At 40.1% G+C, this 14248-nt stretch overlaps 1 protein-coding gene across 4 annotated transcripts in view; it reads left to right on the top strand.

Moving 5' to 3' along the window:
* Window positions 1–14248, top strand: part of GABRA3 (gamma-aminobutyric acid type A receptor subunit alpha3) — a 183503-nt gene that overhangs the window by 118107 nt on the left and 51148 nt on the right. For all 4 annotated transcript variants that reach the window (XM_036887263.2, XM_036887262.2, XM_057495284.1 and 1 more), the window contains one exon: window positions 6412–6479. In XM_036887263.2, coding sequence (XP_036743158.1) covers window positions 6412–6479 — 68 coding nt within the window. The remainder of the gene's footprint in view (window positions 1–6411; window positions 6480–14248) is intronic.

Genomic DNA, 14248 nt, shown 5'->3' with positions numbered 1-14248 from the left:
AATTCCAGTCATTCCACATCCTTACAAGTACTTCTAGCCTCTTTTAAAAAATCTTACAGCTCTTCTGATAGGCTACTAACAGTATCATATTGTGGTTATAAATTACATTTCCTGGTTATGTATTGTCATGTGCTTGTTTGCCACCTGGATATTTTCTTTGGTGAAATATCTGTTTAGATCCTTTGCAAAAATGTATTGGGTTGTTTGTTCTCTTATTTCTGAATGTTGAAAGTTCTTTGTATATTCTATATATGAGTCCTTTGTAATGAGACCTGGGAGGAAAAACTACTCATTTTGAGTGCAAAGTGAAGATGTCATGCAACTCTGTAATCTACTCTTGGTATTTACACAAGATAAATATAAAGTATGTTATACTAAAACTTTTGTGTGAATGTTTATAGAAACTTTACTCATAATTACTTAGTGGCAGTAATAGGTATGTTTCAGTGACAATGATTCTCTGTTTCTCTCAGAAATCTCCTATAGAAACTTCCTTGTGATCTCTGTAGGTTAATGTGTTGTAAATGAGATGTGTTCTCATTCTCTTTGCCATGGAGTAAGTTAATGTGATGGGCCTGGCTGTACTAAGCAGAACCCAGGCTTTCTGTCTGGAATCAGACATCTTCACTTTGCAGCTCAAAATATATTTCTTCCTATCTTTGTCTTGTCCTTTTATTCTTTTAACAGTGTATTTGAAGACAACCTAGTGAATGAGAGATAATATTTTCAAATCATGTATCTCATAAGGGGCTAATATCCAAAATAAATAAAGATCTCATGCAGCTCAATAGGAAAAAAAAAACAATCTAACTAAAAAGTAGGCAGAATATCTGAATAGGCATTTTTCAAAAGAAGACATATTAATGGCTAACAGTCAAGAAAATATACTCAACATCATTAAACATCAGGGAAATACAAAACAAAACAACAATGAATTATCACTTCACACCTTTTAGAATGGTTATTTTCAAGAATATAAGAAATATCAAGAGTTGGAGAGGATGTGGAAAGAAGAGAACCCTTGTGCACTGTTGGTGGGGATGTAAATTAGTGTAGCAGCATGGAAAATGGTGGAGGGTCCTCAAAAAGTTAGAAAAGGACCTACCATTTGATTTAGTAATTCCACATCTAGTTATTTATCCAATGAAAATGAAAATGCTAATTCAAAAGATATACTCAACCCTATGTTCTTTGCAGAATTATTTAGAATAACCGAGATGAGGAAACAACCTGTGTCTGTTGATGGATGAATGGATAAAGAAGTGTGGTATATGGATACACACACCCACAAATGGAGTACTTTTCAGCTATAAACAAGAAGGCAATTCTTGCCATTTGTGACAACATGGATGGACTTATGATTACTTTGTAATCTATACAAATACCAAATTATTATGTTGTATACCTGAAACTAATGTAACAATTTTACCTCAATTAAAATGTTTTGGTGTACATTCCAGGTACAAGACACTGGATGGAGTGGCATAAATACAGTGCATGACCTCTATACCGTGATATGTCTAAAGTTGTGAGTTTTGTCCAAAAAGCTTGCAAAAGGGATAAGAGTCTATTGCAGAACTTAGATTAGAGCTCAGAACATCTGATACAAACCCTTGTAATTTCTGCTTCCATAAGCCTCTTGTTTGTGATTCCTCTGAGGAGGTTATTTGTCATTAATGCCTTTGTGGGGGCACTACTGAATACTTACGGTACTTCAGTTCCAAAGGATTGTTAAAGACAAATAAAAATACCATTAACATGAAAATAAAGCACTCCAGCTCTCAGATCTGTGAGACAGCCTGTCCCTAAGTCACTGTAGCCTATTCCCTAAGTCCATACAGCTAAGAGACCAGACAGATTAGTCACAAGGGAGTCATTTCCAGCAGCCCAGTCTCTCTTCAAGATGAAAAGAGTACATACACAACAATAAGCACTTATTCTTCCGAACTCCCAGTGATCTGGAAGTAAGAAAACAGAAGAGTCAGAGCTTTGTTCTTTTAGCCAAACTCCCAATATTCATGGGCTCATATTCTTAGGAAGACCGTGTTTGGCAAGAATGGAAGAGTCCATCATGGCCTATAATGAGATTAGGGGTATAGTTGGCTTCTGATCATATCATTCATCTTATGATCTTTTGCCTAATGGAGACAATGTGACAAACTGTCACCCCAAAACATATTTCACAGTGTCAGTAAAGTCTGACCCAATCCAGAGGAAAGTGAATGGGGGAGAGTGAGAGTGCTTAAAACCATGTCAAAAAGGGGGGGGGGGGCGGAGACACAGCCGAAGAAAGTAATGATATTTAGTCCAGGAAGGAACAAGAAGAGTAGACTTAGGGGTACAATGATCACTTTCAATATCTGAAGGTCTTTATGTCTCCAAAGAACAAGTGGGTTCGAAGGGCAATGCTAAGAGGAATATTTATGTGTGTGCTAGGGTGGAACAGCCGGAGTTAGGGAATCTACTCATTTCTTGTTTCTGCTCAAAGGATAAAATTCACGGTTTCTTAGGGATATGTTTGAAGTCAAGCTATAAAATACATTTGTTATGAGCAACATGTTCAATGTGAATACAGAGATCACTTGCTGATTCACTTATCTTTACTTTTCATATTAAAGCAAGCAGAAATTACATAGGGACTGGTTGATGATATCCCCACCAAAGCGAGTCCACTGAGGGCTAAGGAAATGTGTGTTCATGCAAATATGGGAGCTTTCAAGTACTTGCAACACTACAGTGAATTTGCAAAAGGAAAAGAATTCTGTTCACCTTAGGTCTCAGAGGGTAACTGGAAGGAAATTGGATCCCCAAAGCAAACAAAAAAAGAGGCAAAGAGTGTCTAAAAATAGCTGTTTTAAAAAGGTGTGGGAAAGCCCACTTGTCTCCCCACTAATTCATATTTCACATTTGTCTCTGCTAAGAAGGCTGTGAACAGGGGCTCATCTATGAATTGTAGCACTCCCTAGTTGTAGTCTAATTCACTAGTCTTTTCATCGAGTTAAATGAAGTAGCAAACTCCGAATCCTTCCTTCAAGGAGTAGGAGTCGTTGGGGGATGTTTTCTTCTATGTCTGAGATTCAGGACCTTAGATTTCTGGTTGTATTCTGTCCGCATGGCCTTATGGGTGGCTCGTTTCATCTCACTTCTGGAATAGTATTGAGCAGCATCAGCAGCTAATGTGTTGAAAACTGGATCTAACTTCTGGCCAAAATACCATCTCCTTAAACCGTCAGAGCAATTCTGAGGAAGGTGCTATCGTTATTCCAATTTTCCAGATGAAAAATCAGGCACAAGGGAGTTAAGTGACAAAAGACACACAAATAGTAAATGGCAGAGTCTAAATTCAGAGCAAGTCAGTCATGATTTTAACCACTGCACCATACTTCTGCAGGGTGCATTCTCTGTGTGCTGCCACATACCCTCCTCCAAAGCAGCTGGACTTCCTAGTCAGGAAATGGGATTTAGTCACTGGGGCTTGGTGGTCCCTTTGTGGATCCCTCAAATGTCAAATAGATCAAATATCCCTGTGTTTGCCTGGCTGTAGCGTAGAGAGAGGGCCAAGATCTAAGGAGGTAACACTCCCTTGCTTGTGCTGCCAGGACACAAACAACAATCCCTGTCTCCACCTCCCATCGTATACAAGGCTTCCGGCTTCTCTGGTGAAAAGGGCATGACTTCTCTTTTTCTCAGCATTTCTCGCCCTTGGTTCTTGCTATCTCTTGCTCTCTGGTTTTATTTCCTCTTCTTACTCCCTTTCTGTTCCTTTATTCTTTTTTGTCTTACTTCTTCCCATTCATCCTTTCCTTCCTGCCTTTTCCTACAATCCTCTTTTAATTATCTCTTTCGTGTTCCTTTCTTTCTCTCTTCCGTATTGTCCATTCCCTTCATTGTTCACCACTTCCCCTAATTCTCTTATCAGGCAGATTCTTTCCAAATGGACGGAAATGGAAGAATAAGGGATTTGGTATCCAGTGTACGAGACCAAACTTACCAATTCTCTTTCCCTGATGCAAAACTAGAAAAAGTTCCGAAGCTTGGCTGAGCCCTAATTCACTAGGAAAGCAGCCTCTCCCCACACTGTCTCTGTAGAAGTTAATAGGCGCCGTTTAAGTGAAAGTGAACAGTTGGGAGGACGGAGGAGCACCCAATTTTCCCTAAACTTCCTACCTTCGTCAAACAGCAAAGAAAGCTTCCCTCTTGCTACCGTTTGGCACCTTTAGTCAGATGCTTTTTGCTTGGCCCTACAGTCAAAGTTCCTAGTTAAAACAAAGAGAAAATTCAGAATTTGCCTGGCCCTAAACCCTCATTGCACAAGAGAGCAGCCGAAAACAAAAGTCTTATTACAGGCCGTCAGCAAGTCATGCGCAGAAATCCAGAACCCAGGCCTTCCCGTACCAGCCCAAGCCTCTGTTAGAGCCACTTCCCTCTCCACCTGCAGTGGCTCCACCCTCCCCTTGGCAGTTTCCTGCCACTTGACTTTACCACCACCACTAATTTTCACCTTTTTTTTCCCGTAGTCTGGACCCCCTGTTTTTAATTTGCCTAACTATGTTACAATTTTACAGTTATATTGGTTTAGAAAGTTGTTCTATGTCTATGTCCTGCCTGGAATTTTAGATTCAATATAATTGTGGTCTCTCCCCTTAGTTACTTAAATTAGTCTTATGTACTTAGGGGTAGGGCAATACTTCCCCTGCTAATGAACCTGGCAGTGTATCTGAAGGGACAAGTCTTTAGGATGAATGTTCTGGGTTCTGAAGTGTTGCCTCTTCTCCTTCATGCACAGAAATGTCTCTGAGGGAAGCCTGTGCTCTAGATGAGAGTCTAACTATTTAAAGCCCATCCTTAGCCTCAGAGACATAGTATTTGCTGATTAAGCTTGCCAATAGATTGTGTGTTTTGGTGAATTGACGATAGTGTTGATTATCATTAAATTACAATGGAAATGGAATGTTTGTGGATGTGTGCAGTGGGCTTGAGCATACTCAATGCCTGAGTAGGGAAATAGTGTATTCGGCCAAAGGGATGGTTCTGGAAAGTGGGTAGTCAATGAAACCTAAAGTACATCTAGGCTGGAAGCCCTGACTGGATGAACAGAGTTAATAGGCTACAGATGGAGTAGCTGCGTTCCCTACCTCTCTGAGAGGAAAGAAACAGCGCCACAGATTGCAGTAATCAACCTCTTTCTATACATGCACCCAGTTTTGTGTGAGTTTTATTGGTGTTAGCTGTGCTGCTGTGTGCTCTGTAGGGGCCAAGTGTACTGGGCTGGAGTGGGACTTGTTTGGGTTTGCCATCATTTTGAGAGGTTTGGTAGGCTGGAATGGGCTTTGCTAGGTTGGAGTAGGCTGCCCTGTGCTCTGAGGTGTGCTGGAGTGGGTGGGCTTGTCTGGGCTGCAACGGGGTAAACAGGGCTGACAGAAGCAGGAAAAGAGAAACTTAACAATGGAATAACTCCACTTCAAGGCATCACTGCCCAGCTTGGCAAATATATGATTCATCCATTCATATCAAAAATGTTCAGTGAGCACCTTTGGAGTAACAGGCTCCTTTTCTATGTACTTGAGGATACAGAGATGACAAAATGGACACTAACTTCTAGGAGCTCTTGGGTCAGGGGGGAAGGCAGACAAGTAAACAGGGAGTTATAATAAAGTTACAATAAATGAAAATAAATGCAAAGGGTGTGGGTGTGTTATGTGGTATCACCCATCTCCAAATCTCAGTCACTTAACCCAACAAAAGTGTATTTCTCATGCATGCAGAGTCCGTTGTAGATCCAAGTAACTCTCCAGGGCAGTTGTCTTCCAGATGCTGCCTTATCATTACAGCATGTTTCAATATTATGGTGGCTCTACATCAACATGTTTCCAAGATGACTATGACAGGGGGTTCTGGCATTAGACATTAATTGTCCCATCCAGGGGGGGACACACATTACTTCCTCCCACAACCGAAGCCAGTGGGTGACGTAGCTGTTCCCTAGTTTAAGTGGGCGGGGCAGAGGAGTAGGAGTACAGTCATCTGGTCATCTGACATTCCTGGAAGTGGGAGAGAGTGGCTGTTGGAATCTTTGTAACCTACCACGTGTAAGGGTACTCTCGGTGTGAGAGCCGAGCACATGTGGATGTCAGAGATCTCTAAGCATTCTTCCTAAACTTTAGAGTTTGGGGATTCTGCTGTCATTTTCAATAATACCTTAACAGATGGACTTTGTACCTACACCTACCGTGTTCTTCACAAAAAAAAGTAGAGGTGAGGGTTTTTTTATGTTTTTTTCTGTGACCATGCCAAGTATCCTTTCTCAGACATAGCAAGTCGGCTCTCATTTGGAGTATTGTTGCACTGGACTGTCTCTGAGCTAAGGCAACAGGCTTTCATGACACTCTATTTTCTACTTTATTTGACCAGATGCAGTAACTGAAGTGAAAACCGACATCTATGTGACCAGTTTTGGCCCCGTGTCAGACACTGACATGGTAAGTATAGTTCCTGCAAAAGTGAAGTGAAAGATGATGCCAACAGTTCAAAGAAAATAAATTGGTGTTTTCCTAGGGCAGGGCCTTGTAGCTATGTTCTAGGGAAAAGTCTTGTCTCAAATGAATTTGCTACCCTCACCATCCTACATTTAGCCAAATCCATCTTTTGTCCTGCTCCGCCTACCTATTCACATATGAAGCATATCGGGAGTATCCTTCCCTCCCACCCCCCCAACACATCTTTCAAACTTCAGCTTGGCTCCCTATCATCAGTAAAACTTTTCCTGACTCTTGCCTTCACCTTTTGCCAGCACCTCACACATATTAGCATAAATTGGTCGTGTGAGGACAGCCTTATGTTGGGCACTTTCAGTCAAGCAACGGGTGGTGTCATCCAAGTCTGTGCCTTGCAAACAGGTCACATTCATTGGGGACATGGACTGACCAGGGTGATGCAAACTATTTGGCAGAAGAGTCAACACCATTTCTGGAACTGGTCCTTCTACAGATGTGAGCAGGGAAGAGCTTTGGAGCAGATTCAAGGAATGCAGCAGTGCACAGCAGTACTAGCAAGAGGGTGACTGATGAGCCATCTGCAAGGACTTCCCTTTCTACCATTCTCCCTTGCTATCAAAGCAGAGAATGCAGTGAAGAGTTGAGGCAGGAGACCCCATCCTAATGGACTACCTAATCAATACATGCTAAGTATCAGAAATTTGAATAATTATCATGTAGAGAAACAAAGGGGCTATTATCTGCTCAGTATGCCTGGCAGTTATTAGATGCTCAATAAATTTTTGGTGAATAAGTGACTTTGTGTTGAAGATAAAAGTCTTAAAATCATAAAAAATATTTAAAAATATGAAATGTCCATATTTATCACTTAATTTTTTTCTGTATCTCTGTATTCAGTGGGAGTACTACTTAGAGGACACGGCTTCTTTTGAACTGTTAGGTAAATACAGAATGTTGTACAGGGATGTCATAGAGTTTGTCTTGTAGGTAATGCAGAACCATTGAGTGGACTTGTGTAGGACAGGAAAGATATACATGTTTCATTCTAGAATGATTGATTTGGCAGTCTGTACAGAATGGGGTGCAAGGGGGAAAGGCCTGGAGGCTGACACTTGGTGTGCTGATTTTATATGGCTCTCCTTTCAATAAAGCAAGATCTGTGAGCCAGTTGGAAAAGTAGACTAGTTCGCAGGAGAGGAAGTCATGAGTGGTTGTGAGGGCAAAAAAGGGGAAAGTAGAGGCCTGAACTTTGTCTTTCAAATGTGGAATAAAGAGTAGGATACGGAGATACAGCAGACTGCATGTCAACTCCTTAAAGGGAAGTAAGTCTTCATGGCTTCTCTGGGACTTACTAGAGTGCTTGACATATAGGGGGAGCTCAGTAAGGAGCATGTTTGATGCATGAGGGATGGAGGAGAACAGTCTTTCAAATGGGTAGCAGGAAAGCATGAATGTCTAGATCTCTCCCCCGGCAACACATTGACTACTAGTGCCCACAACTTTAGATCCAAGCATGTGTTAAAACTGTTGCCATTTGGTCATTCAAAAGGTCCTCCTCAATAGCCCAACTCCACATTAAGGGACTTCTAGGGTCCCCTATATTTAGAGAGCGCACAGATCATTGGAGATAATCAGCTTCACCAGGGATATGCAGCCCTCTCTTTATATTGCTGGAATTAGCAATAGATTAGGACTTTTTATAAGAAAGCAACTAAAGCTACCCTTGGAACACACACACACACTCTCTCAGTCATGTATCGATATCCACAAACATGCAAACACATGTATGTGCACACAAGAAAGTACATACAGAATACAAAGAGCCCACATGTTAGTCCAGGTACTCCACAGACACAACGTGCACACACATACCTACATCCAGGGGTAGTACAGAAGCGCACACAGCCCATGCCCAAACCAGTCTTCTCCCTGCTCCTTCCCCATGCGACAGGCACATGTGGGGGGGCAGAGACTTTGGAGACATTTCAAGCAATCCAGACTTTCTCTCTGTCTCTTTTGAAGTTTCATGTTCCACTTGCTTGTTTGTTTTTCTCCCTCATGGTAAAGCAGACGCAACAGAATGGTTCTTTTCCATTGGAGAGGGCAGACTTTGGTCAAATATATTTCAGGTTATTTCCACCTGTACTTCCATTCTGTCATAAAGCAGAATAGCTATGAACACTCTGGCTGAGAAATACATTTCTGGTCTTTTTAAAAAACTTCTTCCTGTACTACTTACTAGACTGTGGCAACTGACCCAGGGTCAGAGATGACTGGTAAAACATCAGTCTTCTGACATTACCAACTAGTTGAAGCAAGAACCCAGTCTCTTCTGAGACCATAGACTGCTTAGAAAAGTTGATGAAGATGAGGGCTGGCTGGGTTCTTGACTCATTTCCAGCCGAATAGGGAGTTTTTGACCAGAATACTTTCCCAAGGAAGTAGAGACAGACTTTTCTTTACAAAGGGGGGAAATTATAGTGCTGGTTTGAGCACTGAACCAGCACAGCCCATAACCCTTTGCAGTCATTGCAGTCCTTCATCAAACACTGACCCCTGCAGACATAGATCCTGAGTTTGACAGAAAGCTCCATGAAGGGCCATGTCTGTTTTTTCAATCTCAGTACCACCAATGCCTAACTCAGTGTTTGGCTCTTGGTAGGCTCTCGACTATTTGTTAAATGCAAGAATTAATGAGATGGAACAAATTAGATTTGAGGAAATTATGACTATGTTCCTTTACTTGACTGAAAGTTCTTCAAAGGCAAAAGACATGTCAGGTACATTTCTATCTCAGGACTTTGTAAGTGGTGAGATGATATGAAACATAAGTAGCATGCCCTGAAGATAAAGGGTCAAAGTAGCTTTCTTCAAGAAACACTGTTGAGGAGACACTAGTGAGTCTGTGATTGATGACTCTAAGCTTTGGGCTACTAGTTCTGTTGGCTTCTCCCTCTATGAAAATAAGGATCTGTGACAATGGGGAATTGGGCAAAGATGAAAGCTGACCAGTGGTAGATGTTTCCAAGGGAAAAGTCAGAGAAGGAAACAATGTAGAATACAAGACATAAGTTGGAAGCTGGTTACAGTGGGAATTTTATAGGATCGTGAATGAAAGGCTTGTGTCAACCATTTGCAATTAATGGAGTTTGATATTCCTATGGTACATAGCTCCTCAGCAGTAATACCAGCCCTGTGTCTGTGGTCTCCCAGGAGAGGAGCAGAACACGGATCTAATTCCAGTTCGAATGGACTGAGGCCACATGACCGTCCTTGATATTATATTTTTAGGAGTTCAGACCATTTTCAGAATCAATGCGTGGAAAGATGATGGAGGTGGCAAAATGAGAGGAAAGCTGCAAGAGATTTAGTGAAAATGCAGTTTCATTGCCACTTCTCTTTCAGACTATTCAGTCTACTCCTTACCAACGAGCAATGGCTCTTGGCAAGTGGAAGTCTTCCCTGGCCTCCCAGGATCCTTTGGATTAGAATGCAGAGAGAGTGGGATACTGGTTTCAGAATGGCATGTTATGCATGTGATCAGTGATTGGAAAGGAAGGTAGTAAAGTGAAAATTGATATTTTCTGAGTAGATTTTAAGTGTTCTCAACACGAAGGAAGGGGACTATGTGAGGTAAGAGATGCATTAACTTGATTGTGGTAATCATTTCACAATGTATATGTATATTAAGTTATCACATTGTATACCTTGAAAAATCTTATAATGCAACTTACATATTTACAATTTTTACTTGTCAGTCATCCCTCAGTAAAGCTGGAAGAAAAACAAAGGAAGGTAACAACTGAGAAAAGTTTGGATGCTTTTCTGGTCCAAACCACCTTCCGACAAAGCTGCTATTCTAGCTCTCATCCTAAAGCCCCAGGTTCTGCCGTGGTCCTTGAGTATGCCAGAAGTTTACAGAATCCTGAATTATGTATTCAACAAATATCTATCTGAATGTATTGATAAAGCTAGTAAGAAAATAAAGAGGACAAAGAGTATTAATGTTACTAGAGTAGAGAACAACGAGGAAACTTAAAATGCCAATTCTAGATTTGGTCAACCTCATGCTTCCCAGGGATTCTTAAACTGCTTAGACACCTGCTAGGGAACAAGTGTCAGCTGTCACTTGTCAACGAAGAAACTTGCTAGGGTGTACAGTGGACAGCCAGGTAATGGTGCAAGTAGACGACACAATAAGACAACTAACAATATAACATAATGAGGAAAAATGAAATAGAGGCTTGGGAAATGAGAACCCATAAAAAACATTGTAATTCTTGATAACAGGTTTAGGTGCCATATATTTTGGTCTTAGAACTGCTTATGAAAATCATGCTAACTTACCAGAGCATCCAAAGACCATACAGGAAAAAAGGTGGTGTTAATTTTTAAAAAAAGTATCACAGGGACCTCTTTCCTCATGGCAGTGGGCTTGAAGTTATTGCACCTGTTTCCCCACTAGCAGTGGAAAAAGTGGCTATGTCCACTTCAAGCTCTCACTCACTGGTAGTCTCAGGCACAGAAAGGAGAGGAGCCTTTGTCTGTTGTGAGAGCCTCTGAGGCTGTCATTTTCCTCTTATTTAATGGGCTACCATATTCATTCACGAAACATAGAAAGGGATTCGTGCCTGCGGGTTTTTGTATAGGAGTCCCTGACCAGGAACCTCCTGGGCTACTTTTATGTAAAATAGACAGGACACATAAACAATACTCATAAGACTATTTCAAAGCCTAATTCATGGGTAAACAGGGATGACAGAAGCACGAAAAGAGAAGCTTAACAGTACAGTAACTTCTCTGGGTATCGTTATCATTTCCAGTGTGGCAAATATATGATGAGACTCACCCATTCATAACAAAAATGTGTATTATTCCTTTCTTTTTGTATTATTACATCTCTATTTTTCTTTTTTGTTTTCTGATTCACTGATTTTTTCATTCTGACTAGATCATCTTTTATTTATTTATTTTGATGAGAAACTTATCAGATCCCTGCTGTCCCTGGCTCCAGGGGCTGGCAAGCAGTGCCTCCCTGGAGCCCCAGGTCCGAGGTGGGAGGAGACTGGGGACAGGGCCGATGAGGGATGCTGATGCACATGCCACCCATGTGCCCCCACTGGGCCCTGCCTTCCCTACCGACAAGCACTACCTTTTTCTTCAGTTTCCTTGGGGTGCTCTGTGTTCCTTCTGATTTCTTGAGGTAGATGAGCTTACAGTTTTCCTTTTTCTTAAGGCTTTCTCCTTCTTAAAAATTTATTGAGTGTATTTCTTTTTTGTTCTTTTGTTTTCATATTTAGCTTCCACATATAAGTAAGATCATACAGTATTTGTCCTTCTCTGTCTGACTTACTTCACTTACCATAATACCCTGTATGTCTATTCATGTCACAAATGGCAAGATGTCATTTTTTTTAATGGTTCAATAATATCTCATTGTGTATATATATCACCTCTTCTTTATCCATTCATCAGTTGGTGAACAGTTTGGTTGCTTCGATATCTTGGTTAGTGTAAATATTATTGCAGTAAATGTAAGGGGCATATGTCTTTTTGAGTTAGTGTTTTTGTTTTCTTCAGCTAAATACCCAGAAGTGGAATTTCTGGGTTGTATGATAGTTTTGTTTTTAAATTTTTAAAGAACTTCCATACTGTTATCCATAGTGGCTGCACCAGTTTATATTTCCACTAACAGTGCACAAGGGTTCCCTTTCCTGCACATACTCACCAACACTTATTTCTTGTCTTGTTGATACTAACCATTCTACCTAGTGTAAGGTGATCACTCATTGTGGTTTTAATTTGCATTTCCATGAAAATTAGTGATGTGGAGCATCTTTTCATGTGCCTTTTGGCCATCTGGATGTCTTCTTTGGACAAGTGTCTGTTAGGTCCTCTGCCCATTTTTAAAACTGGATTATTTGTGGGTTTTCTTGGTGTTGAGTTGTTGGAGTTCTTTATATATTTTGAATATTAACCCCTCATCAGATATGTCATTTGAAATATGTTCTTCGTCATTCAGTAGGTTGCCTTTTCATTTTGTTGATGGTTTCCTTTGTTGTGCAGAAGCCTTTTAATTGGATGTAGTCCCATTTATTTGTTTTTGCTTTTGTTTCCTTTGCCTAGGTAGGCATATACAGAAAACAAAATTGCTAAGGCCAATTCCAAGTTTACTGCCTATGTTTTCTTTTGGGAGTTTTATGGTTTCAGGTCTTACATTTAAATTTAATCAATCATGAGTTTATTTTTGTGTGTGGTATGAAGACAGTGATCCAGTTTCATTTGTTTGCATGTAACTGTCTAGTTTTCCCAGCCTCATTTATTGAAGAGAGTGTCATTTCTCCATTGTATTCTTATCTCATTTGGCATAGATTAATTGATATATAAGACGGATTTATTCTGGGCTCTCTATTCTGTTCCATTTATCTGTGTGGCTGTTATTGTGTCAGTACCACACCATTTTCATTACTGTGGCTGTGTAGTATAGTTTGAAATCAGGGAGCATGGTACCTTCAGCTTTGTTCTTTCTCAAGATTGCTTTGGCTATTTGAGGTCATTTGCAGCTCCAAAAAATTTTAGGATTTGTTTTTTATTTGGTCTAGTTCTATAAAAAATGCTGTTGGTATTTTGATAGTGTTTGCATTGAATATGTGCATTTCTTTGGGTAGTATGATCATATTAACAGTATTCTTCCAGTTCATAAGCATGACATATCTTTCCATTTATTTATGTTGTCTTCAGTTTCTTTTATAAATGTCTAATAGTTTTCAGGGAACAGGTTTTTCACCTCCTTGGTTAGATTTATTCCTAAGCTATTTTATTCCTTTTGATGCAATTATAAATGGAATTGTTTTCTTAATTTCTCTTTCCGTTAGTTTGTTATTAAATTATAGAACAGATTTCTATATATTGATTTTGTATCATGCAGCTTTACTGACTTCATTTATTAGTTCAAATAGGTTTTTGGTGGATTCTTCGGGGTTTTCTGTATATAATATCATGTCATTTGGAAAAAGTGACAGTTTTACTGCTTCCTTACCAATCTGATGCCTTTTATCTCTTTATTTTGTTTGCCTGCTGTGGCTGTGGCTTCCAGGACTATGTTGAATAAAAGTAGTGAGAGTGGACATCCTTGTCTTGTTGCTGTTGTTTGAGGAAAAGCTTGAGTATGATGTTAGCTGTGAGTTTGTTGTAGATGGCCTTTATTATCCCGAGGTACATTCCTTCTATACCCTATTTGTTGAGGGCTTTTATTATGAAAGGGTGCTTTATATTGTCAGATGCTTTTTCTGCATCTATTGTGATGATCACATGATTTTTATCTTTCATTCTATTAATGTAGTATATCACACTTATTGATTTGTGTATGTTGAACTATCCTTGCATCCCAGGGATAAATCCCACTTGGCTGTGGTGAATGATCCTTTTAACATATTTTTTAAAATTTCATTCTCTACTTTTATTAATGAATGCATGAACAAAAACAGCTGGCCTCACAAACATTTCTGCTGAGCTGCGGTGTTGCAAAGAAAGTGAATTCTAGTGTTTCGGTGTTGGAAAGGACCTTTAGAGCTAACTCATCTCACTCTCATACAATACAGGGGTCCTCTTCCTAAGTCACTCAAACCAGGAACACAGAGCCAGAGTCTTTTGAGTCCTTAAAGCTGGAGTGAGCAGTGAAGGTTAACAGTTCAGCCTTGGGAATCCAGAGCAGTGATTTTTTTTTTTTTTACTGTGGACCAAGATTCATCCTC

This window comes from Manis pentadactyla, chromosome X (assembly GCF_030020395.1).
Source record: "Manis pentadactyla isolate mManPen7 chromosome X, mManPen7.hap1, whole genome shotgun sequence".
NCBI lineage: Eukaryota > Metazoa > Chordata > Mammalia > Pholidota > Manidae > Manis > Manis pentadactyla.
This window is presented reverse-complemented; position numbering and strand designations above follow the sequence as displayed.